Source organism: Manis pentadactyla, chromosome 5 (genome assembly GCF_030020395.1).
Source record: "Manis pentadactyla isolate mManPen7 chromosome 5, mManPen7.hap1, whole genome shotgun sequence".
NCBI lineage: Eukaryota > Metazoa > Chordata > Mammalia > Pholidota > Manidae > Manis > Manis pentadactyla.
Window position 1 is genome coordinate 130868883 of NC_080023.1, and position 26551 is coordinate 130895433.

The 26551-nt window shown below is 39.4% G+C and overlaps 1 protein-coding gene and 1 non-coding gene across 9 annotated transcripts in view; one reads left to right on the plus strand and one right to left on the minus strand.

Moving 5' to 3' along the window:
- Positions 1–26551, minus strand: part of KIZ (kizuna centrosomal protein) — a 146518-nt gene that overhangs the window by 107138 nt on the left and 12829 nt on the right. For 7 of the 8 annotated variants that reach the window (XM_057502668.1, XM_057502669.1, XM_057502674.1 and 4 more), the window contains one exon: positions 17988–18080. The exons of the other annotated variant lie outside the window; for it this stretch is intronic. In XM_057502668.1, the coding sequence (XP_057358651.1) occupies positions 17988–18080 (93 nt within the window). The remainder of the gene's footprint in view (positions 1–17987; positions 18081–26551) is intronic. 8 annotated transcript variants of the gene reach the window in all.
- LOC118915889 (U6 spliceosomal RNA) lies at positions 4345–4451 on the plus strand. The gene has a single exon (XR_005026216.1). It is a non-coding gene; the product is annotated as a U6 spliceosomal RNA (small nuclear RNA).

The window sequence follows — 26551 nt, forward strand, 5'->3', positions numbered from 1 at the left end:
ATGCAAAAAGGGCCTCAATAAATTTAAAAGATTGAAATTGTATCAAGCATCTTTACAGATCACAATGGAGGCTAAACAACATGCTTCTAAATAATCAATGGATCAATGAACAAATCCAACAGGAAATCAAGCAATACATGGAGACAAATGAAAACAAAAATACAACAGTACAAAATATGTGGGATGCTGCAAAAGAGGTTCTAAGAGGGAAGTACACAGCAATACAGGCTTACCTCAAGAAACAAGAACAATAGCAAATAAACAGTCTAAACTCACAACAAAAGAAACTAGAAAAAAAGAACAAATGAAACCCAAAGTTACTAGCAGGAGGGACATAGTAAAGATCAGAGCAGAAATAAATAAAATAGAGAAGAATAAAACAATAGAAAGAAATCAATGAAATCAAGAGCTGGTTCTTAGAGAAGATAAAGAAAATAGACAAACCCCTACCCAGACTTATCAAGAAAAAAAGAGAGAGGAGACAAACAGAATCAGAAATGAAAAAGGAAGAGTTATAACTGACACCACAGAAATACAAAGAATTATTAGAAAATTCTGTGAAAAATGCCAATAAATTGGACAACCTAGAAGAAATGGATAAATTCCTAGAAAAGTACAACCTTCCAAGACTGACCCAGGAAGAAACAGAAAATCTGAACAGACCAATTACCAGTAATGAAATTGAACTGGCAATTTAAAAAACCCCAAAAACAAAAGTCCAGGACCAGATAGCTTTGAAGCTGAGTTCTACCAAACACTTAAAAAAGAGCTAAACCCATCTTTCTTAAAGAATTCCAAAAGGTAGAAGAGGAGAGAATACTTCCAAACTCATTCTATGAGGCCAGCACCTCTCTAATACCAAAACCAGAAAGAAACACTACCAAAAAAGAAAATTATAGACCATTATCACTGATAAACATAGACGCAAAAATCCTCAACAAAATATTAGCAAACTGAATTAAAAAATACATCACAAGGATCATCCATCATGACCAAGTAGGATTTATACTGGGGATGCAATGGTACAATATTCATGAATCAATCATTATGATACACAACATTAAGAAAAAGAAGGATGAAAAGCATATGATCATCTTAGTAGATGCTGAAAAAGCATGACAAAATTCAATATCCATTCTTGATAAAAAACTTTCAACAAAATTGGTACAGAGGGAACATACCTCAACATAAAGGCCATATATGACAAACCCACAACTAACATCATACTTAACGGCAAAAAGCTGAAAGCTTTTCTGCTAAGATCAGGAACAAGACAAGGATGTCCACTTTCACACCACTTTTATTCAACATAGTACTGTAGGTCCTAGCCGTGGCAATCAGACAACACAAAGAGATAAAAGGCATCCAAATTGGTAAAGAAAGAGTATAACTGTCACTATTTACAAATGCTCTTTTACTATATATAAAAAACCCCAAAGACTCCCCCAAAAAACTATTAGAACTAATAACTGGATTCAGCAAGGTTGTAGGATACAAAATTAACACACAGAAAACTGCTCAATTCCTACATACTAACAATGAACTAGCAGAAAGAGAAATCAGGAAAATCATTCCATTTACAAATGCATCAAAATAATGATATACCTAGGAATAAGCCTAACCAAGGAGGTGAAAGACCTGTACTCTGAAAACTATAGAACACTCATGAGAGAAATTAAAGAAGACACCAATAAATGGAAATCTATCCTGTGCTCATGGATAGGAAGAATTAATATTGACAAAATGGTCAAACTTCCCAAAGTGATTTACAGATTCAATGCAATTCCTATCAAAATACCAATGGCAGTTTTCAATGAACTAGAGCAAATAATCCTAAAATTCATATAGAACACTGGTTAATAACCAAAGCAATCCTGAGAAAGAAGAACAAAGCTGTGGGGATTACTCTCCCTAACTTCAAGCTCTACTACAAAGCTACAGTAGTCAAAACAGTATGGTACTGGCAAAAAACCAAACCCACAGATCAATGAAACAGAATAGAGAGCTCAAATATAAGCCCACACATATATGGTCAATTAATATATGATAAAGGAGCCATGAAAACACAATGGGAAAAAGACAGTCTCTTCAATAACTGGTACTGGCAAAACTGGACAGCTACATATAAGAGAATGAAACTGGATTATTGTCTAACTCCATACACAAAAGTAAACTCAAAATGGATCAATAACCTGAATGTAACACATGAAAGCATAAATACAGGCAAAAGTCTCTTGAACATAAGCACAAGCAGTTTTTTCCTAGACACACCCCCTTAGACGAGGGAAACAAAATGAACAAGTGGGACTATATCAAACTAAAAAGCTTCTGTACAGCAAAGGACACCATCAGTAGAACAAAAAGGCTACCTACAGTATGGGCAAATATAATCATAAATGATTTATACAGTAAGGGGTTAACATTCAAAATACATAAAGAACTCATATGCTTCAACACCAGAAAAACATATAACCCAATTAAAAAATGGGCAGAGGACCTGAACAGACATAGCTCCAAAGAAAAAATATGGATGACCAAGAGACACATGAAAAGAAGCTCCACATCATTAATCATCAGGGAAATGCAAATCAAAACCACAATGAGGTATTACCTCACACCAGTTAGACTGGCCACTATACAAAAGACAAGAGATAACAAGTGTTGGTGAGGATGTGGAGAAAAGGGAACCCTCCTACACTGTTGGTGGAAATGTAAATTGGTGCAGCCACTATGGAAACCAGTATGGACATTCCTCAAAAAACTAAGAACAGAAATATCATATGACCCAGTAACTCCACTTCTAGGAATTTACCCAAGGAAAACAAAATCTGTGATTTAAAAAGATACATGCACCCCTATGTTTATTGCCACCTTATTTACAAAAGCCAAGATATGGAAGCAACCAAAGTGCCCATCAATAGATGAACGGATAAAGAAGATGTGGTACATATATACCATGGAATATTATTCAGCCATAAAAAAGAAAGAAATCCTTCCATTTGGGACAACATGGATGGATCTAGGGGATATTACGCCCAGTGAAATAAGCCAGATGGAGAAAGACAAATACCATATGATTTCATTTATTTGTGGACTCTAAAAAGAAAACAAACAAAATTAGAAAATAGCACTAGACTCATAAACACTGAGAAGTGACTGGTGGCTACCACAGGGGAAATACCATGAGCAGGGAGTGGCGGGGGGATAAAGGAACACAAAAATTCTCAATCACAATAGAAGTTGGCCATAGGGATGGAGAATATAACCAATCTGTAACATCCTTCTATGTTGACAGAATGTAAGTACACTAATGGGGATGAGTATTTAATAAAATTGGGAACCGGCGAACCATTGTGTTGCATCCTTGAAACTTATATAAGATTGCATATCAGCTATACTGCAATTTAAAAAAATGAATAAAATAGCAGTAGACTCAGACACTGAGAAGTGACTGGTGGTTACCATGGGGTAGGGGCTATATTTGGTGGTGGGGAGGGTGAGGGGGATAGAGAGCAAAAAAATTCTCAATCATAATAAAAGTTGGTCACAGGGATGGTAGTACAGCATGGAGAAAAATGTAACATCTTTCTATGTTGACAGATTTTAAGTGCACTAGTGGGGATGAGTATTTAATAATATGGGTAACCAGTGAACCACTGTGTTGTATACTTGAAACTAATATGATTGTGTATCAACTATACTTAAAAAAAAGAACATACTGGTGACAACTTCCCAAATTTGATGAAAAACATCAATCTGCTCATCCAAGAAGCTCAACCAAGTCCAAGTATGATAAACTCAAAAAGAGTCTCACCTAGATATGTAATAACCAATCTACTGAAAGTGAAAAGAGAAAGAATCTTAAAAGCAAAAATAGAGAGGTGACTCCTCACATACATGGGATCCTCAGGAAGAGTAACAGGTGATTTCTCATCAGAAACCATGCATTCTAGTAGGCAGTAAATAATCAAAGTGCTGAAAGGAAAAACATGTCAATTAAGGATTCCATATCCACCAAAACTTTCCTCAAAAATGAAGGAGAAATTAAAGTATTCTTCACTAAACAAAAGCAGGAAGAATTTGTCACTACCATGCCTGCCCTATAATATACACTCCAGGGAGTCTTTCAGACTGAAATGAAAGGATACTATACTATATCTCAAATCCACACTTAAAATAATAGCATTAATAAGGGTAACTACATTGGCAAATATAAAAGATAGTGTAAATATATTTTTTGTTTGTAACTCTTTTTTTTCCTCCTATATGATTTAGAAGACAACTACATCAAGCAGTAATTATAAACCTATGTTACTGAGCAGAAGATAAGATATAAAAACATAGGTGCTTCCTTTGGCAGCACATATACTAAAATTGGAACAATACAGAGAAGATTAGCATGGCCCCTGTGCAAGGATGACACGCAAATTCGTGAAGCATTCCGTATAAAAGGAAGAAAAAAAAAGATATAAAGACATAGTTGTATTACAATAACATCACAAAGGAGCAGGAAAGGAATGGAGCTATACAGCAGCAAAGTTTTTGCACACTATTGAAATTAAGTTGGTATTGATCTCAACTACATTATTATAAGCTAAGATGTCAACTGTAACACCAGAACACCTGCAGTAAAAGAAATGACAGGGAATTAAAATGGCACACTAAGAAATATATATTCAATGCAAAGAAGGCAGTATGAAGGATTAAAAGAACAAAACAAGATATAACACATAGATAACAAAGAGCAAAATGGCCGATGCAAATCCTAACTTTTCAGTAAGTGAGTTAAATTTAGATGGGTTAAATACTACAATTAAAGTCAGAGACTGGCAGAACGGATTAAAAAAATCCAACTATATGCTATCTAAAGGGACTCATTTTAGACTCAAAAGACAAAAAAGATTGAAAGCACAGGAAAGAAAAAATATATATAAATGGAGCTGCATGGAAAAAACATTCTAGACAAAGAGTAACCAAAAGAAAGCTGGAGTGGCTATACTATCAGTAAAAACAGACTTGAAGACACAGTTGTTAGTAGAGATGAAGGACATTTTTTAATGGTAAGAGGGTCAGTTTGAAAAAGATATAACTAGAAACACCTATGTATATCTAACAACAAGGTCTTAAAATACATGAAGTAAAAACTGAGAGAATTAAGGGAAAAACAGACAACTGACAATAGTTGGAGACTTCAATATTCCACATTCAATAATGGACAAAACCAGTAGACAGAAGATCTACAGAGAAATAGAAGACTTGATAACTATAAACCAACTAAAACCAACTACACGTAATAGACACATACAGAAGACTCCACCCACCAACAGCAAAATGTATATTTTTCTCAAATGCACATTGAACATTCTGCAGGATAGACCCATATTTTGGGCTACAAGTAAATTTCAATAAATTTAATTGAAAGTATGTTCTCTGTTGATAATGGAAAGAAATTAGAAATCAATAAATGAAGGAAGTCTGGCAAAATAACAAATTTTTAGGTATTTTAAAACTCTCCTAAATAACTAATGGGTCAAAGGAGAAATCATAAAGGAAATTAGAAAATAGTTTAAACGAATGAAAATACCATACTAAACCCCTAAAAAAGCAGTGCTCAGAGGGCAATTCAGAGCTGTAAAAGCCTATGTTAAAGAAGAAAGAACTCAAATCAATAAACTAACCTTCCATGTATAGAAATTAGAAAAAAAGCAAATTAAACCTCACGCAAGCATAAGGAAGGAAATAATAAAAATATCAGAGTAGAAATAAATGAATTAGGAAATAGAAAAGCAATAGGGACAATCAACAAAACCAAAAGTTGATTCTTCAAAAAGTTCAGTAGGTTGACATGCCTTTAGCTAGACTGACCACATAAAAAAGAGAAAAGACTTAAATTACTAAAATCAGAAATGAAACTGAGTACTTTGTTACCAACCTCACAGATACAAAAAAAGATTATGAGAAAATATCATGAATACTTGTAAGCCAAAAAATTAGACAACCTAGATGAACTGGAACAAATTCTTAGGAAGACACACACTGCCAAAACTGACTCAAGAAGAAATAGAAAATCTGAATACACTTATTAACAAGTTAAACAACTGAATTAGTTATCAAAAAACTTCCCACAAAAAAAGTCCAGAATGAGAAGGTGAATTCCACCACATGCTGAAGGAAGAATTAAAACCAATCTTTCATAAACTCTTCCAAAAACAGGTGAGGAAGAAATACTTCTCAACTCATTCAGTGAGGACAGGCCCTGTCTCCAAAACCCGACAAAGAGGTCACAAGAAAACTATAGACTAATATTTCTAATGAATGTAAATGTAAAAATTCTCAACAAAATATAAGCAAACTGAATTCAGCAACATACAAAAAGAATTATACACCATGACCAAGTAAGATTTATCCAAAGAATGCAAAGTTAATTTGATATATGTAATATATATCCAAAGTTGGTAGTTGGTTGGTAAATGTAATATACCATATTAACAAAATAAAGGACAAAAAACTCCAAATGAGTACCTCAATAGACAGAGAAAATGCATTTGACAAAATCGAACATGTATCCATGACAAAAAAATTAAAATATCAATAAATGAGGAATGGGAGGGAACTCCATCAACCTGATGAAGTGCACATACAAAAAACCCATAACTAATATCAGAATCAGTGGTGAAAGATTGAAGCTTTCCCCCTAAGATCAGGATTAGCACATCTGCTCTCACCATTTCTACTTAATACCATATTGCAGGTTCCAGCCAGGGCCGTGAGGCAAGAAAAAGAAATGAAAGGCATCTATATTGCAAAGAAAGAAGTAAAACTATACCTATTTGCAGATATTATGCTCTTGTATAAAGAAAAACTTAAGGAATCCACAAGAAATAACTAAAGCTAATAAACAAGTTCAGCAAGGTTGCAGGGTACAAGATCAATATATAAATAGAAATAATGTATTTAGCAATAAACAATCTGAAATTAAACTCAGAAGACAATTTACAGTGTCATCAGAAAAAACTAAATAAATTTAACAAAGAAGTACAAGACTTGTACACGTTTTTAAAAACTACAAAACACTGATGAGATTAAAGAAGATCTAAATAAATGCAAAGATACTGTGTATTCAAGGAACATAAGACTTAAAATTGTTAAGAAGACAATATTCCCAAATTGATCTACATATTCAATGCAATCTCTATCAAAATCAGCTGGCATCTGTGTAGAAATTGGCAAGCTGATACTAAAATTCATATGGAAATACAGGGGACACAGAATGACCAAAACAATTCTCCAAAGGAGAGCAAAGTTGGAGGACTCACACTTTCCAATTCAAAACTTACTACAAAACTAGGATAAATTCTAGACTGTACTGACATAAGGGTAGACATATAGGTCAATGGAATAGAAATGAGAGTCCAGAAATATCCATGCATCTCGAGTCAATTAACATTTTTTAAAGACATTATTTTTTTAGAGTACTTTTAGGTTCAAGGATAGAAGGGGCTGTAATTGGTTTTCCTTCCTCCACAAAGAAGACTAGAGCCTTCTGGAGTTGCATATTTCCCTTCCTGCAGATCTGTAAGACTCTGGTTAAACAGTTTCTCTTGAGAGCAGATCTTGTTAAGAACAGAATGCTCTGGTATATTTCAAAATGGTTCTTTTTCCCTTTCCCCTACCAGAATTACAGGGTATTTTTGTCCGATATTCACTCTGAGGCCCTGGTGGAGCTCCTAAAGATGAAAAACCAAAGAGGCACCCTCAAACCTCCACATGACTGAATCTCCCTGGAGTTTTTACTTCCTAGATCTGTCCACACTGAGCCTCCAGCAAGTCATCGGTTATGGTTCAGGTTTCTACACCCTGGTGTTGGTTACTGTAGAGGTTTCAGCTCTGCTCTGGTAAGCTGTGATTCTCTGTATTCACCTGTTGGGTCTCCCAGTTGTAGGGGCAGTGGATTGTTCTGTGACCTCACTTCTCTGAGAGGCTAAGAATAGTTGATTTTTTGGGTTATTCAGCTTTTTACTTGTTAGGATGCAGTGATGACTTCCAAGCTTCTTACATGTTGGACTGGAATTTAGACTACACTGTAATTTTAACAGCATGTATTATCTTCTATAGATGTACCATAATTTATTTAAGCACTCTTGTTTTGATAGACCTTGGTTTGTTTCCCACCATTTACCATTCCAAACCACAGTGCAGTAATTCTTCTTGAACGTATGTCTCTCTGCACACATGTGAGTGTATTAGTAGGGCAGCTTCCTAGAACTGAAATTGTTGGGTCAAGAGTGCCTTGTAGAAAAATTACCATTTAACCAACAAGAGGCCACTATATCATTACTAAGAGTTTTCCATTATACCATATAGTTTAAACAGCAAAATTATATTAATCAACATTCTGGCTCATTGATATGAATAGTATTTGTAATATAATGTGTCTTCTACAGTACTTTAGTTCTCCTTATTCTGAAAAAAATGTTGTTTAAATACATGGCACCAAGTTGATGGGCTTCTGGGGAGAATGTCAGCTGTGGCCATATGCTGAGCACTCAGAGTAATAGTAGTCATTTAGTGAACTATTTGAGGCAAATCAGTTATCAGACTTGTGAGTTTGGGAGGCCTTTGATTTGTCACTTTCAAGACCCATTTAGGGCATGTTAATGAACCAATACCAGAGCAAATACTAACCCAGCACAGGGAGCACACTGAAGCACTTCCTGCTTTGTTGATCTGCTAAAGGCCAAGACAAAAGCAAAGGAGTAGGCATTAGAGATGAGAAGGCCACCTGGAGAAAGCCCAAGGAAGTGTCCCTGAGTTACTTGTTTCAACCAGTAATTCTCTAAGTCCTAACATCTCCAAGAGAGGCAAAACTCCAAGCCCATTCTCACTGACAAAGAACCCAGAGAGCCAAGAACTAGAGAGAAACAACAGTAGCTAAATGGTAACCTGCACAATAAAAAAAAGTTGCATGTAACCATGATTTAACTTGTAGTAAATGCTTTCAGAACTGCAGTAAGTAAAAACAATAATCAATTCAAGACAGCTTGTTAACAAAGGATACTTCCTGAAAATAGGTTACAATTCTTGTGCTAGCAAATAGTTATTAAGTGCCAATTTTGCAAGTATTCCAGACTTCTTAGAATTTGGACCTCTGAGTCTTGGAACAAATTCTAGTAATACACTAATTAATGAGAACATTACATTTTCAGTGGCCTGTAATAAATCAGGAGTTGTAAAAAGCAACCACTTATCTACTTTCTTTCTCTCTCTAAATATTTGCATCTTCTGGGCATTTCATATAAATGGAATTATACATTGTTTTAAATTGCTTCTTCCACTTGGCATACCAAGGTTGGTTAAGTGTTACGGCAGGTATAAGTACTTCTTTCTGTTTAATGGCTGAATACTATTCCATTGGCTGGATATACAACCTTTCATTTATCCATTCATCAAATTATGGACATTTTAGTTGTTTCTACTTTTTGGCTACTATAAATACTCTTACTATGAACATTTGTGTCCAAGATCTTTATATGGACATATATTTTCACCTTTCTTGAATATGGAGTTGTTGGGTCATATGGTAAGGTAACCATGTCTAATATCCTGAGGAACTGTCAAACTGAAATAGTAGCTGCATCATTTTACATTCCCACTAGCAATTATTTAAACTTTCATAACAAAAATATGCAAGAAACCTGCAAAAATTAAGTGCTGCTTCCTATAAGGCAATGCTACATTTGAACTGGTTCAACATTTGCAAAGTAAAATACTGGCTCCAGCAAAATACAGGCTGGGCTTCTAAAGGTTGGCAGATTTCCCATTTGCTGAGATCAGGCACTGAGACAGGTGTCTCTTTTCTTTTTTAAAAATAATCTGTCATTTTGTTCATTTAGTAACAAGAAATAGGGTAATTTTTAATCTGAAAATTCTGAACATTATTATGTGTCTTCTCAAAGCAGTTTCTGAGCCAGGGAAACTGAAGAGAGAATGCTGTGTTTCACATTATTGTGGACACTGGAATAAATTAGGAATTGAAAAGTTTTTTGAGAGACAGACATTACTGCCATAAGAAGGAGCGTGTATCAGTATTTAAGGATCTGACATAATGATCAATTTTTCTATGCTTTCCTATTACTTTCTGTAACTCAGTGCTTGAGGTAAATCTATAATCCAAGATTTTAGTTCAGTTCTTCCTTTTCCTGTCACAGTTATCCATCTGTAGTCTCTTAAAAAACACTAGGATTTGGAGAAAGTGATAGCAAAGCAAATGAATATGACTGAAAATATTACTTGTCAGTGAACAGAAGGAAACTTTTAAAATCAGTTCATCTTTAATGGGGAAAAGAGGAGGGGACATACATAAGGAGGTATCAGTTAAATTTCAAATCACAGTAATGATGTCTTACTTAATTACTAACTAGTTTTAAAAACAGGTAGATCTTGACTATTTTTGTACTTTGAAAATATATATTTATGTTATACTTCAGGTTCTGCAAATTGATGAGGAAATATTTATTTTTTCTTAACATATTTTTTTTTCACAGACAAGGGAATTGGGAAGTATGAAGGTGAATGCAGAATGGATATGGAGCTTCAGACCAAAGTCCAGCTTTTCACACAGTACAGGTATTATTCTTAGTTTCCATGTACTCAAATCCTTAAGTCATACTGAGGTTTTAGAAAACCCCTTAATAAAAATCTACACATAATAATCCCTTAGGAATTATTATATTATACAATATGTTATAAATGAATTGGGTACCCCCCAAGTTCCTATGTTGAAGCCCTGGTGCCCCATGTGACTCTGTTTGGAGATAAGGCCTTTAAGGAGGTAATTAAGGTTAAGTGGGTTCATTAGGATGGAGCCTTAATCCAATAGGACTGGTGTCCTTAGAAGAGGAAGAGACGACAGAGATCAATCTCCATGCACATGCACAGAAAGAGACCATATGAAGACTCAGAGACAGGGCAGCTGCCTGCAACCCAAGGGCAAAGGCCACAGCAGAAACCAGCCTGGCTGGCACCCTGACCTTCAACTTCCAGTCTGTGAAAAAACAAACTTCTATTGTTCAAGCTGCCCGGTCTGTGGTACTTTCTTAGGGCAGCCAAGCTGACTAAGACATTGTGCCAATGTGATTTTTAACTCCTCTTTCATTTTGCCACTGTGATAGATTACAGACAAAACCAAATTTTCATACTCAGGCTGCAAAGACATCTCTTCAGACAGTAAATCCAATAGTTGTTGGAACTGTCTAAACTTTAAAATTGACCCATTAAATTTAGGCTTCAAAGGCATATTCCGTAAGTCATTTTGTAGAGTAAATCACTATAACATCAATCTGTTATGAGTTGTTACCACCAGGTGTCTTTACATTCCATTTCTTTAATTCACAGCCAGCCTCTCTATCCCCTCAGCCAGCCTCTCCACTATCCCAGACATGTGGCAAACAGCCAGGACCAAGAAGGACCACTCAGTGGAGAACATGATGGTGATGGCACTGCCAGCGGTGAGTGGCAACAGATCAGTGAACATTTGTCAAGTACTCACCAAGTGTCAAGCAGATTTGTATTTGTTACCTTTTTTAATCCTCAAAAAACACCCATTATTATTATCCCCAATCTTAACAGGACTTAGCGAAGTTGAACAATTTGCTCTTGGTCACAGGATTCAAATCCAGATACAAGGACTCATCCAGTGCCCATCTCTTATGCTAAATACTCAACACTGATTCACTTAAACTCAAACTGTGTACTGAACCACAGCTTTTTTGAAAAAACAAACAAAAGTCCCTAATAATTATGAATCTAAAGTCTAATTTCTTATTAAATTCAACCATTACAAAATCACATATACTAAAAGAGATTCTAAATGGACCTTGTACCTGATAAATAAATCTGAGTCCATGTAGGATAAAAGGGAAGAGTGGGAGAAAAGCAGGTACAAGCTTCAAGATAAATTCATATTCCTAAATTGTAACAATAGGTGATTTTCAGAAAATAAACTCCCCCTACCCCTGCCATCATCAACCTGTTCCCCGATACCCCAAGGCCTAAGCAGCTGCCTTGATCAAAACAATAGAAAGTTAAGTCATGGTTTTCAAGTAAAGAACAGAAACATAACAAGTGTCTGAGAATATCAAGACAACAGCCCTTTCTTTTATAATACAATTTAGTATGTCCTGTATATGCTCTGTGATTCCCAAACAGGGTGACTCAGGATATAACTGTGTCTTTTAGAGTTCCCTGTTCAAAAGGAAATTGCGGAACTATGTCAGAGAGACAGATACCAACTCCATTTTTTAATTCTGAGAGATGTAAATAAGGACAGAAGCAACTCATGCTCTACACAATTAAAAAAAGCAATCTCACCTACAGGCCAGCTCCTGCTTCCTAAAATGGGTTAACCATCTGCCCATTCCTTCCTCACACACTTTTTTTTTTACTGTATTAACATTAAATTAACTAGAGCTCCCATTTATGTAGGATAGATTACCAAAAGCTGGACTGCTGAGACAAGGCATATATACATATTTAATTGTGATAGTTATTGTCAGATTACCTTCCAAAAAAGTCTAGGTACTAACACATTTTTTTCAGACTACATGAAGATTGTCTTTTTCTAATAAGACAGTATCTCATAGAATATAAGTATATGAAGTTTGGAAAGTCTTCTACAGAACAACAAATCAATATTTGTTCTCCTATGAAGGTTTCTATGATCATTTGTAGTATCAGAAAGGGAAAAGAAAGTTTTTCTCACAAACTTGATCTTCCTCTTCCTAAATCGACTTGTTTCCTTTTGCCTTCTCCTTTACTTTTTCTCTCTTCTCTATCACTCCACTAAAAGATATGTACCTATGTATGTGAATGCAGTTTTCTCACTTGTAGAGTCTTTGACACCTTGTCACATAATTCCACCATAGAGGAGAGCAAAGGAATGGTAACTGTGTAGCCAAATGTCTCCACAAAAGATAAATTAAAAAAATACTGTTATTTTCATTCTTGACTATGAAAGAGAGGCTAAGTCCCTTAAAGAAATGCTTCCTCCCACATTTTCCTAAGTGAAACCTTTCTTCCAGTAACTGAGAAGCGAGCTGGTGAATTTGTTAATTAAGGCTCCGGATAAGTCTGCTGGGATTTGAAAGCTCTGCCACTGACCAGTTGTGTGACATGCGGACAAGTTACTTAACATCTCTGAGCCTCCACTTCCTTATCTGTAAAATGGGTATAAAAATAGATCTTACCTTATAAGGTTGTTGTGATGAGTGTGTGTATGTGTGTATATTTATCTATATTTATCTATATCACATACCCATAAAGTCCTTAGGATATTACTTGTGACAGAGTAAAACCAATGTAAGCATTAGCTCTTAATCTGAGCCACATTACCCACTTGGAAAGCATCCTCAAAAGGAAGCAGGAAGTGGAGAGTTCAAATATCTACCCCCTAACACAGTGTGAAATGGGTCGCACACCTCGCTCAAAGCTCTCAGCTCTCTCCTCTTCCTCTTTGCAGGTTGGCAGGCCACTCTCACTCACCAGGTAGAGTAGGGGAAGGGGCCTAGACCCTGCCCTGCATGAACTCATGGTCCAGTAAGTCTGGAGAGAAGAGCATTTTCTACCCTCTCCTGCAAAAAAGGTCTGCAGATCTTACTTTAGGGCCAAGACTTGAAAAACTGTGTTCATTCAGTTTAATTCCTAATTGTTTTCTAAATAGAAACACAAACAAATAAAAAAGCTGTTAAGATAAAAGAGGTCCAGCTGAACACAAACACTACCTTTTGACTTGTCATTGCTCTGGGTCAAATAAAGTCACCACTTTGAGGATGGCAGAGCTGAAGGGGTTGCTATCCCAATCAGGGTACAACAGCTTGATATTAGAAACCTGGGCAACTGCTCAGATCCCCATGATAGGGAGAGTCTTGTACTATCTATAATTGAGCAGTGGTTCAAGGAGATTGTTGGTGAAGGAAGCACTGTGGGCTACTAAGGATAAGTATTGGGGCTTATACTGATAATTATAATACCCACCTCACCGCCACCCGCAGTGTTCTCTCCTATATTAGGTATGACAGGCCCAGGCCCATATCCCTGGGGCCCTCATCATCCCAGTGCATGCCCACAGTGTCCTCAGGCAAGCACCTGTGCCTCCAGGCCTGAGTGCTCCCCGCCTGCTATGCATCAGCCAGAAGTAGAGCCAGGCACAACTCTCAGCCAGTGACAGATAGGGAGTTAAAAGCTAAACACCTCCCCTTCCTATCCCAGGGGTGATAATGCTAAGGTGTGTTCTTTCTACAGACTTCCAAGGTTCCCCATGGGACTGAGCTCCACCTGCTCACAGTTGTAACCTACTCAGTCACATATTCTTTTCTGGCCATGTCAGTTTCTTCTCTCCTCTAGTTGGGCTTCCTGGGACCACCTCCCAAAAGCTACCTACATTCAAATCCTTGTCTCGGGATCTGCTTCTAGGAGATCCCAATCCAAGTCATTTCCTCCTTAAATATGGATACTTCCGGATAGTCTTTGACTTCTCTCCCCTTGCCACGATGTTTATTTCAATCAGGTGTCACCCCTGGGAGATGAGCCTGGGTCCTACAGTGGCTGTCTTGGTCTTAGGAACACTGCTCAGATCCTGGGGGGCTGCAGTCAGTCTCTCAGGAATGAAACCCTTCCCAGCACATAACGCTGAGGGGTCCTCTTCTGTGTCTGGTGCCTCTGCTGCTGGATGCTGCCCCCAGAGGCAGCTCTGCCACCTCTCCTGATGCGGCTCAAACTTGCAGCCAAAGCCACAGCACACTAGGTGCACATCTGTTTCCTCGCTTGAAATTCTTCTTCAGTCAAGCTTTTAAGGTATTTCCTCTGCCCAAGAAAACCAGCTCAAATGAATGCTCCTTTTACTGGAAACGTGAGCAATTTATGGGCAGGCATTCTGCTTTCCATGGCTCACCTGATTCAGTTGGATTATAGCACCATGGGAGACCATTTCACTCTCTCCAAAGGTTAGGTAAAAAAGCAGCATCTAAATGAATAATTGAAATAATTTGCATTATGTGGCTAGGCTTTCTTATTTGGCCAGGAATTTCTCCCAACTTTTGAAGAGCATTTCACCCATACTACCTTAGAAGGCAATGTACCGAGATGGTTAATTAGCATGGACACAGAAACCAAATGATCTGGGTTTGAATTTGGCTCTGCCTTGCTGTGCAGTCTTGGGAAAGTTAATTAACATCTCTATGAAATAAGCCTTCCTATAAAATGAGGCTAACAACCGTGTCTATTTCCAGGATTGTTAAGAAGATCAAGTTGGGAAGTATAAAGTGCCTAATGCAGCCCCCAGCACAGAGTAAGTATGCAATGATCATTACCCATTGTTACTATTAGTATTAAAAGTAGAACAACAACCTGCATGACCATACTCCACGTGACCCTTGCAGGAAGGTTTACAACTGAGGAGGTCAGCCTCCCCGGCTGGCCATTAGCCCTGTGATGAAATGCCCTGCTCTTCCCAGTCCTCCAGCCCTGGCACTTCCAGCAGTTCCACAGATCTTCCAGCCCAGTTATAATCCTGCTGGAAGTATCCAGTTCACTTCTGCGTTTAGTAGTATATGCCACAGCATAACAGTTCAAAGAAACTTCACAACTGCCACCCCAGAATTTACCCTCATCCATAAATACCATCTCCATTTCTCTTAGGTACACTTTCCAATATGCCAGACTGGACAACTACCACTGGGATTTTTTGCTTCTGCTCCTTTCCTCGCAGCCTCTCCTAACCCTAGAGTGTTGAGCAAATCCCCACTGACTGACCTCCTCCCCATCCTTCAGGCCAGATCAGATACCACCTCCTCCCAAGTGCTGCTTACCTCTGAGGAAGCATACCCTCTTCCCTAAGTGGCTCACACCTGCCCCAGGTCCTGCACCTGTCTCAGACTATCCTGTGCCTTAGGAAGAACATCAGTTTGTCGGAAGCACTGTGAGGGCAAGTATTGTGGAATGCACTGGGGACCTGCTGTGGGTTCTCAAACAGAACAGCAGCTCAACAACTATTTATTGGCTTCAACCAGTGCCACTGTACTGTGCTTCAGGCCAGTCCCTGGAGACTGGTGGCTCTAGGCAGAGACTAATTCACAGGACTGCTTAAAGAAGAGGGACACGAATTTGCACCAAAAAATAAAATGTGATTCATATGATAAGGAATTTCTGGAATTAGTATTTAATAAGGATTAACTTATTCATGATTTTACTGAAATGTATTTACCTTTTAACTGATGGAACATAAATGGGGACTTGAAAAAGGCAAGATGTAAATTTCTTAAAATGTTAGTTAATTGACTTATGTACAGTCAGTAGTCAAAACTTTCAAGGAATGACACTTTTCAGCACAAAAGAAAACATTTCTAATTATTACATGTAACAGGTTTAAGGGGTTGTCAGCTGTATGTCTCTTGTCCTAATTTTAAATATAACTTAAAAGGAGACTACATGACTATACATAAGGTAGGAATCAGCAGTTACAAACAGAAAAAAAAGTCCCATTTTACTTAAGTACCACTGACACTGCCCCCCTAAGATGTGTCTATCAGCAACGATATAGAAAGAACAAACTGGTTGATAGATTAAAAGCATGTCAATTATTTCATGATCAAAGGTCAAACAGAAAAACTGCCTTCATGGTTTAGAAGTCTATCACATCGTACCACATTTGGTGTATACCTAATGACACAGAAATCATTTCTCATTAAAGGCTTTTTTATATAGGTCAGGGTTGCTGGGGTTTGGTGTTTTGTATTTTACAGTTTAAAGAATGCTCTAAATTCTAGTTTTTTTAACTTTTTAATCTTTGGGAGGAAAACTGAAACTTCCTATAAACTCAGATTAATGCCGGCTAATGCACGGAAAAAAGGGAAACTAAAACCTTCCTCCTACTATAAAAACAAAATAGCATGGCCTCTGTTTCTTTTCTGATAAGAGTCTTAAATACCAAACAGTTAACTGCATAATAACATTTACTGGCAGCCAGGCAGCTTGCTTAGCAGATACATAAAGCAGGTAAAAGGAGAAAAAGTTAATTTCTTGGCTGAATGATTCCATCGGTAGCTATAGGGCAAACCTGAAAGTCTTTTAGTAAAGTAGCAGTTGATTCTTCTATCAATCTGTAGCACACATACTCTTCCAAGGAAAGCATTAAATATGAAAATCATATCCTGTTATCATCTGTTTCCAGCTTTCAGCCTAGTAAGCTTTTCTTAATGAATGCTGCAGCCTAAGGAGCAAGCACGCTGTTGGCTTTTCTGAATAAAGGAGTGATGCTACCATTTTTACTTATTACAATATCGACCGGCTGAGGGGGTTTCACACATAGTCACAAGTGACTACCCTTGCCAGCATGCTCCAAGTTATTACAAGATGTTTTTAGACATTTCATCTAAAAGAGCTTTACTGCTTTTAGTGAAGAAAACATCTATGGTCTTGAACAGAATCATTTATATGGAGATAGGCAGGAGGATTAGAAGCCTGCATTATGGCAGATACATAGCAGAATTTATGTAAGTATTCCTCCCTGGTCTTTTTGTCTGTTGCTTAGATATGCAATCTTTTCTTTCCACTCTCTCTATGAAAAGGTTAAAATGTACAAAATTATATGTACAAAGAAAAGAAGCAAAATGCCACATTTTGTATCGTTTAAAACATTTCTGGAACTAAGAAAAAGCAGCTACAAAGCATTATTTAGGAAAATACAATTCTACCTATGAATAACACTGAGGATTTCTTTGGAACCTTTCTCTTTTAAACTGACAGTGACTACCTTTCAGCAAATTTAACTGAATTAGACACTAATGTAATACTCTATATCCAAAAGTGTTTAAATAATCACTTAAAGTTTAGTCAAAAACATCTTTGTAATGAATTTGTTTAAAACAATATCTTAAAAGGTGAACACTTCAGCAATCCTCAGTTAACAAAAGTTTATCATTTTAATTTTTTACCTTTTTTCTGTCTTCATCTTTCTGTTCACGTTTTATTCCCTGGCTGTCTTTTGAGAGTAGTTGCATCTTCTTAATTTGAGTCTCATATTCAATCTAAACATAAACAAAGTTTGATTTTATGGTGGATGTTATTACAACTAGTGCCTTATTTTTCAGTCTTTACAACAAAAAGGAATAGTGAAGTGGAAAGTTAAAGCTGATGTTCCCAAAAAATTCAGCTTATCTTAGAAAACAGACAATTTCACAAATAACATATCAAAAGTTGAATTCTATAAAATGTTATATAAGCTTTTAAATAAAATAAGATTGATGGGTTTTTACTTTGTCTTTCATCAATTTAGGGAACAAAACCTTGGTATGTTAAGCTATCGTGAAAATCCAGTTACTTTATTATGAAAGTAACGTAATATTAGATAGTGTTTTCCCTGAAAAGTTTTCTCTTAAAAGAAATCAATCTTACTTCTTATCTGTGTATCTACATATACAGTAGGATATTTCCTACTACTCCCAGCAATGGAGTGTAACATTTGCTAGATCATCAACTTAAAATGAATTCCATTTTCTATGAATAAAAATATAGTGTAGACATTGATGATCAGCACATAGGAACCGAGTTTGCTCTGGCACTAACAACTACACGGAGATGTCTGCATCATCACTACACTATTAATTGATGAAAGTGATTCACTCATAAAATGACTTTTTCTTAAAAGCAAGGCATAAAAAGCACTGATTTGGTATGCTATTAAAGCCTTACAAAGTCACTGATTTGTGGTCCATCACAGATAAGTATGAGAACATTTTCTAAATTACACAGTGACGTACTGCAATTAGAAACACACCTATAAAGAATCATATAAGAAAGTTGTTTCCTTAGTTCTCTGTCTGAACATAAAATTGCCCTGAGCTTTGTTTTAACACACAAAAAATGAACAGACAATAAAAACCAAAATTGACTTGTTTCCCTCAAAATATCTTAAAAGGTATTATTGCACCATTTTTAGTTAAGCAGGGATTTTCCCCCCTCTATCATGATGCAATTAACATGACAGAAGGCAATATTGATCTAAACAGACAAAGTTTTATAAGGCCAGTACAAATGATAAAATAAGCCAAGAAAAGATAAGGAAAAAGGCAATAAGAAAATACAACTTAATCTCTCTGTTCTATATATACTCCTTTGAGCTCAAAGATTAATTTAATTTTTGACTTCAAGAGTATGTAAACAGGTAAATTTACAGATCCCAAGAGAGGCTGTCTTTAACAAGGGATGTGGGGGTGGATTATGAAATAAACAAAATAAAAATTTATTTTGTTTAATAAAAAAAGACTTATTAAATAATTAGAGGTTAAAGAAAAATACTTTGTTTCTGTGGCTGCAACTATCTTATGTTCTTTGAGATCAGTTATAAACATGCAACAGGCATTTTGCTGAAGCAAAATATGATAGTGGCATTAGAGCTTCATAAAGAACAGTGAGGAAAGTATCTTAATAACAGTCCAAATCAGGTTGTTCTCAAAGCATCTGAAAAACTTTAGGGAGTTCTAGGTACTCTTCCAAATTAATGATAAAATAAAAACTGCACAATGTATTTGAAACAAAAAGTTACTATGGTAAACTGATACAAACTATAACTCTGCATACCCTAAGATCATAAATTTCCACCTACAAATGCTTTGCTCTTTTTCTTAGCTTTTTATTTATATATACGAGTTGGTTATTATCCATTAAATCCACCTCCTGAATACCAGAGGGCAGGAATCTTCAATCCCCACTTCCTCTTTTATCTGCCTTAAAACAAAGGGTTCTACTATGTTTAAAAGTTTTTTTTAAGTTGGAAAACCCTGTATGGGTTTATCTTTCCAAGACTTTCCAGCTAAAAATGTCTGATGAAACAGCAGAGCATGTGTGCTTATCTGCATCTGTTTCTCCAACCATCAGTCTTTCATTTTTTACTCCCAGTTTCTTCTCTGATCAGGTCCCATGTATCTTTCGTTTCCCACTGTATTAAGGACTTACACTGCATCTTTCCTTTCTGGTGCACACTCAGGTTCCTGTTGCCTTCTTGCCATGTGGCCTGGATTCCTTACAGTCAGATTTGCTGCTTCTGGGGCCAAACTGCTCAAGCTCCACTAGCCTCTGCTGGCCCAGAGCCTAAGGACAGCCTCCTTCCCCCAACTCCCCTAGAGGACTTGTTCTGTTACTGTACTGATTCATAGTGTTGGGCTGGATCCTGCCCACCTAAGTTTAGAAAGTCCTTCCTATTCCCTTCCTGACTCTGCACAAGCAGGTGCTCTCAGCTCAGTGTATGTGATCAGTTGGCAATGATCTGTGGTTGTGGGAAGAGGTGGAGGTTGTGGCAGGTCTTGCAGGTCTCTGGGGTATCTCTCCATGCTCACAAGGCATTCCATTTTCCATTATTTCCTTTCCTTCTGTATTCTCACTTACATTCCTTCGATTCCCCCTCATCACACTACCACTCATTTGGAAGTGCCACCACCACCCTTTTTATTCACAGGCTTCCTTTTTCCAGCAGTGTGCAGGAATACACAGTAATTCTCCTTTACAGAACTGAACAGTCATTTAAGATTGGCTGGCCCAGCCTCCTCATTTTAGGGTTGGAAAAATGGGTACAGAGAGTTACATTAATGGTCTGATTTGGCTGTCAGATGGATATGAGAGTGGAACTAAAATTCACAGTCCTTTGTCTTCTCTTCTCCTATTTTTTCCAGTATATGGGCTTCTTCCTTTTTACCGAAAGATATGAAGGAACGCTTACTTATTCAACTAGTACATATTAACAGGCAAGACACTCTGGTTGATAAAAAAGGGTTTTTGCTACAGACATAGTTCTCCAGGAGCCTGAAAGTCATAGCCTGACTACAGTGGCTGTCACAGTGCTCAAGAGGAATCGAGTAAGAGCTCAAAGACTTGTTCTCCTCAAATTTTATACCCTATAGACACATTAACCTAATGAATTTTCAACAAGAATCACATCTTTAAGTAATGACATTATAGCTTCAGAATGCCTCTGCTATTAAACGCAAATGCTTCTGGGAAGGTATAACACAGGATACAAGCAATACCACATTAGTTCTCATATAGTTGTTCACAGTCCATAAGAGAACAAGACAAAAAATATGGAAGAATTAATTTTCAATCAAGAGGGGAGTCTCAGTGCTTACTGAGTGCTTACAGTTAATTGTGGGGCAGGAGGGTTTTAATACTTACTGAGGGCTTAGTATTTGACACATTTTGGGTCAGATGTTGACAGCATTAAAGTAATAAGACAAGGAGCTCACAGTGAGGTGGGAAAACAGACATGTAAACGATTATAATACCATGAAGGAAGTGCTTACTGAAATAATTATGACACAGACCCAAGGTAGGACAGAGAGGGAGATGCCTTCTAGTTGAAGACGACAGGAGTTAACATCATGCCTTCAAAGAAATACAAATTGTTAATGTTTAAAATGCCATGGGTGCCATGTGTGTGATTGAATGTGGGTAAGAGTGTGCACATGTGTGGGAGAGAGAGAGATGTAGCAGGACCCTGGGAAGACACGGGGGTAGAAGAGATACAAGGCAAGAGACAGGGGTACCGAGGAGAGACAGGCAGCAGAGCTGGGGGTGGGGAGAGAGAGAGACAGGAGCAGGGAGTGGAGAGAGTTGGAGGAAGAGATGGGTGTAGAAGCAGAAGGTGGAGGGGGACAGGTAGGGGAGAGAAAATGCACACATCTGTGTATCTGTCTGAGACAGAGAACGTGTGTATGTGTTCAGGCTCTATCCTGAAAAGGCTAAGCAAGCACTCAAGGATCTCAGGCAAAGGAGAACCACAACCAGGTGACTATTTCAACTGGGGACCCTCCCTGAATGACCTGACATGAAAGCTCCAGGCTCAGCACTTGAATGTAGGAGGATGTGGCAGATGCTGGCAATGCTCCACACATATCCCTAGGATCTGTCTGGGTGCCCCTAAGCTCCTGTATCACTGTCTCTGTGCCTAAGGCTCCTCAGAACCTGGGGTAGTTGCTCTGCCCATAGGACCACATAGTTAACTCCCTGCCACCTGACTCTTTTCCCCAGCAGTCTTCAATCAGTGATGCTCGGAGCCCACATGTGCAGATCCCAAAGGTTCTGAACCATTTGCCAGTTTCCTTGTGGAATTAAGCTCCAAGTGCTAACTGTGGTAGCTGGCTTAATGTGGGAGCTGTCCAGCTACCTTTCCTTCCCTGTCTCCCCTCCCCTCTTGCCTACTGACATTGCTTGTGTTTCTCAAATAAAATGCATACACTGTAATCCTTGTCTCAGGGTCAGTTTCGAGGAGAACCAAATGACAGACAAGGACAAAAGGCACCCAGGGAAAACTGCTCTGGGTTAATGTGTCTATAGGGGATAAATTTGGGGCCCTTATTAATTGTGGGGAAGTTGAGGCTCCTATGGCCAGGATCCTCACTGAACTTAAACCACCTACTGATGTAGCTGGCCTGTTGCTGGGCTGCCGCTTCCACACCTGTGGGCAATAAGCTACTGTTGCGCTATATAGAGAGCTCGGCCCAGTGCTCTGCATGGAGGCAGAGACCCTAGTGCTCGACCTACTGCCGGAGAACAAGCCAGGTAATAAATCCTTTCACCCTAAGAACGTTTTGCTGTCGATTCCTTTGGTTACACCGAATCCATAGCAAACTTCCCCCGGACTGAAACCCATTGGCAAGACAATTGGCGGAAGTCAGCAGGGTTCACTGTTGACCAAGGGAAAAGACAGGCTGCCCTTATGGGAGGGGTACTTCAGCAGGCTGCCCCTGTGAATAGGGAGACAGTGGATTGTCCCCCAATGGGTATGTGGTCTGAGATGGCTGGCCTCCTAGAGAACTGGGCTCCACCCCAGGACTGGAGGCAAGTGGACGTAACACCTGAGGTACTAGGGGTGGCTCTTGATATAGTAAGCAGATACTTTGAGAACGAGAGTGCCCGTGAGACAGCGGGACCGTGGGTTGGCTGCTGCTCACAGTCTTAAAAAGGTCTACAGAGGAGACCCAGAAATGGTGGCGCAAGAACATGAGCTGCAAACTTCAGCAGATTCCCTGAGGAGGGAAGTGGCATTGTTGCAAGAGGTGGCACAAGAATGTGAGCTACAGACTTCTGTGGATGCCCTGAGGAGGGAAATGGTATTGATGCGGGAGGAGGTGGCACAAGACATGGAGGTGCAAACCTCTGTGGATTCCCTGAGGAAGGAAATGGCCTTGATGTGAGAGGAGGTGGCACAGGAGCGCTGGCAGCAAGGTGACATTGGAGACTAGATGGCAGCACTGCCAGGTGTTCAGAAGGAGGAAGAGGCCATCAAGGAACAGGACAAATTCCTGAGGGAAGTGCAGGTGGAGGTGGCATGAGAACATCAGCTGCGAAGCATTGGGTTCAGGTAAGAGACCTTCAGAAGGAGGAAGAGGACATCAAGGAAAAGGATGAACTCCTGAAGGAAGCACAGGCGGAGGTGGGACGACAACATCAGCTATGCAGCATTGAGCTGAAGGTAAGAGACCTTCTGAAGACTGAGGTAGCATTGCTGCGAGGCCCAGTAGAAAAGGTAAAGATTATAGCAGAGGAGGCACTCGGGGGAGGGGAGAGAAAGGTGCCATCAGCCCCAGAAATGGAGGAGCTGGGGAAGGATGAAGGGGTGGGGCCAGAGGCACAGGCGCCTACTGTATTGAAAGCACGCCCAGTGGTTGTAAAGAAAATAAAGACCCAGCAGCTGAAAGTTCCCCAAGGAGAGGAGCAGCCCCCTCCCCAGGTCATGGAGCACTCTATGGTCTGCTCTTATACTCGGGCTGAGCTGGTGGACTTGGGCTCCCAGTTTAGGCAGAAGCCTTCTGAGTCAATATCAGCTTGGCTCCTGCATCTGTGGGACTTAGGGGTGGATGGAATTGTTCTGACAGGATCAGAGATGGGGAAAGCTGTCTTCCCTGACAGTGCAGCCTGCCTAGAGGCAGTGATTACAAAATGCACATCAGACCCCAGGGAGTCACTCCCTCCTCAACTGACTTATGGCTGCACTTCCTGCTGTGTGGCCCAATCCAGGTGATCTGCCGTCCTCTCCTGTTAGATGGCAGACATATGCTGAGCTCCAACAGGTGCTATGAGAAACGCCATCTATAGTCCACACAGTTATAACCCAGATGAAGAGATTTTCACTACTGAGATCAGAAATACTGTACTTCAAACGGCTCCTACATTCCTCTTTGGGTCTCTAGTGGCCGTTCTTTCCCCTCACTTAGGGCAGCCCATAACCAAGGTGACACGTATAGTAGCAGACTTAGGAGAGGCAATGAGAATCGGGAAAGAAATATGACCTGTTACTCACAAGAAGAATTCACAGGGCCCTATGAAGGTTACTAGGACCCAGATGTGGGTTGATTTAATACAGGCAGGAGCAGATGGAAGGAAATTAGATGGGAAGTCAAATAGGATCTTACTAGAGCTATGGCAACAGCTGAAACCAGAGCAGCAGTCCAGCCATTAAGGCCAAAGAAGCAGAGGTCAGAGACAGAGCCATGAGTCCAGTCTGTGTGTTTGCAAGACTTCCTGCTGGAGAACAAGCCAACCTCACTCGAGTCCACAGAGGAAGGTGATTGGGGAATACGGTTTGATTGAGGGGAAGGTCAAGGTATCTGCCCTGAGGGACCACGGGGGAACCAGAGGCCACATGTTGAAATAGCTATCCATTGGTCCCCAGTGAACATACAACATGTCCTGGATCTGGTGGACACAGGGGATGAATGTTCACTGATTCATGGTAACCCTGAGCGGTTCCCCAGGACCCCCACTATCATAGATGGATACGGGGGTAAGGTTATCAGGGTGAAAAAAGCCCAAATCCCTTTGGGAATAGGGTGTCTACCCCCAAAGGAGTATACTGTGTATATATCTCCTATCCCTGAGTATATTTTGTGGATTGATATCCTGCAGGTTGCAGACCACTGCAGGTGAGTTCAGACTGAGAGCACATGTGGTAAAGGCAGTTCTGAGGGGACATGCTAGGCACCCACCCATAGCTTTGCCTGTGCCTTGGCAGGTGACTAATACCAAACAATACAAACTGCCTGGAGGGCATAAAGAGATTGGAGAAACTCTCCAGGAGCTGGAAAGGGGGATATTATAAAGCCCACCCATAGTCCTTTCAATTCCCCAGTGTGGCCTGTAAAAAAGCCAGATGGCTCCTGGCATATGACTGTGGATTACAGAGAACTGAATAAAGTCATGCCCCCTATGCATGCTGCTGTCCCCTCTATTGCAGCCTTGATGGATACCCTCAGCCATGAACTAGGAACATACCATTATGTGGTAGATCTTGCTAATGCCTTCTTTTCCATTAACATTGAGCAGGAAAGTCAGGAACAGTTTGCCTTCACGTGGGAAGGATGGCAATGGACTTTCACCATCCTCCCACAGGGATACCTCCACAGCCCCACCATCTGTCATCGACTTGTAGCCCAGGACTTGGCTACATGGGAGAAACTGCCAACGATGCAGCTGTACCATTAAATTGATGATGTCATGCTCACGACCGATTCTCTTTCAGATCTAGAAGGTGCAGCACCTAGACTGCTGCAACATTTACAGGAGAAAGGATGGGCTGTGAACAACACCAAGGTTAAGGGACCTGGTTTGTCTGTTAAATTCTTGGGGGTCATCAGGTCTGGTAAGACCAAAGTTATACCAGAAGCAGTTATAGACAAACTCCAGGCCTTTCCAACCCCCACAACTGTAAAATTGCTACAGGAATTTCTGGGATTCTAGGCTACTGGAGAGTGTTTACACCACACTTGGCGCAAATTCTGAAGCCCTTATACCTGTTGGTACGAAAGGGCTTCAGGTGGGACTGGGATGAGACATGTGCATCTGCCTTTACTACAGCAAAACGGGCAGTCAAGGCTCTGCAGGCCTTGAGTGTGATAGACTCCTCAAGGCCCTGTGCGCTGGATGTTCATGTGACTGAAGATGGTTATGGCTGGGGTCTCTGGTAGCGGCTTGAACAAACTTGCCAACCCGTTGGATTCTGGTCACAACTCTGGAAGGGGGCAGAGGTACGATACACTTTGACAGAAAAACAACTGGCTGCTCTGTATCATACCTTGCTGGCTACAGAACCCATCACTGGAATGGCCCTGATAAAGGTAATAACCACCTATCCCATCTTGGGGTGGGTACGAGACTAGACCCAAAAGCCAAGGAGTGGTGTGGCACAAACACCCATACTAGCCAAGTGGGGTGCTTACCTACAGCAGCATAGTGCCCTCTCTAGTAGCCCCTTGAGTGAAGAACTCCAATGCTTGTTGGATCTGGTGACATATACTAGTGAAAAGCAAGAAGAAGTTGTTTTTGAACCATTACCACAGAGAGTCCGTATCGGGAAGTCAGAGCCCCTATACCTGAAGATGCATGGTATACAGATGGCTCCAGCCACGGACAGCCCCCAAAATGGAGGGCCATAGCTTTCCATCCTAAGACTGAGACAATATGGATGGAAGATGGTGAAGAGAAGAGCAGCCAATGGGCAGAGTTGCAG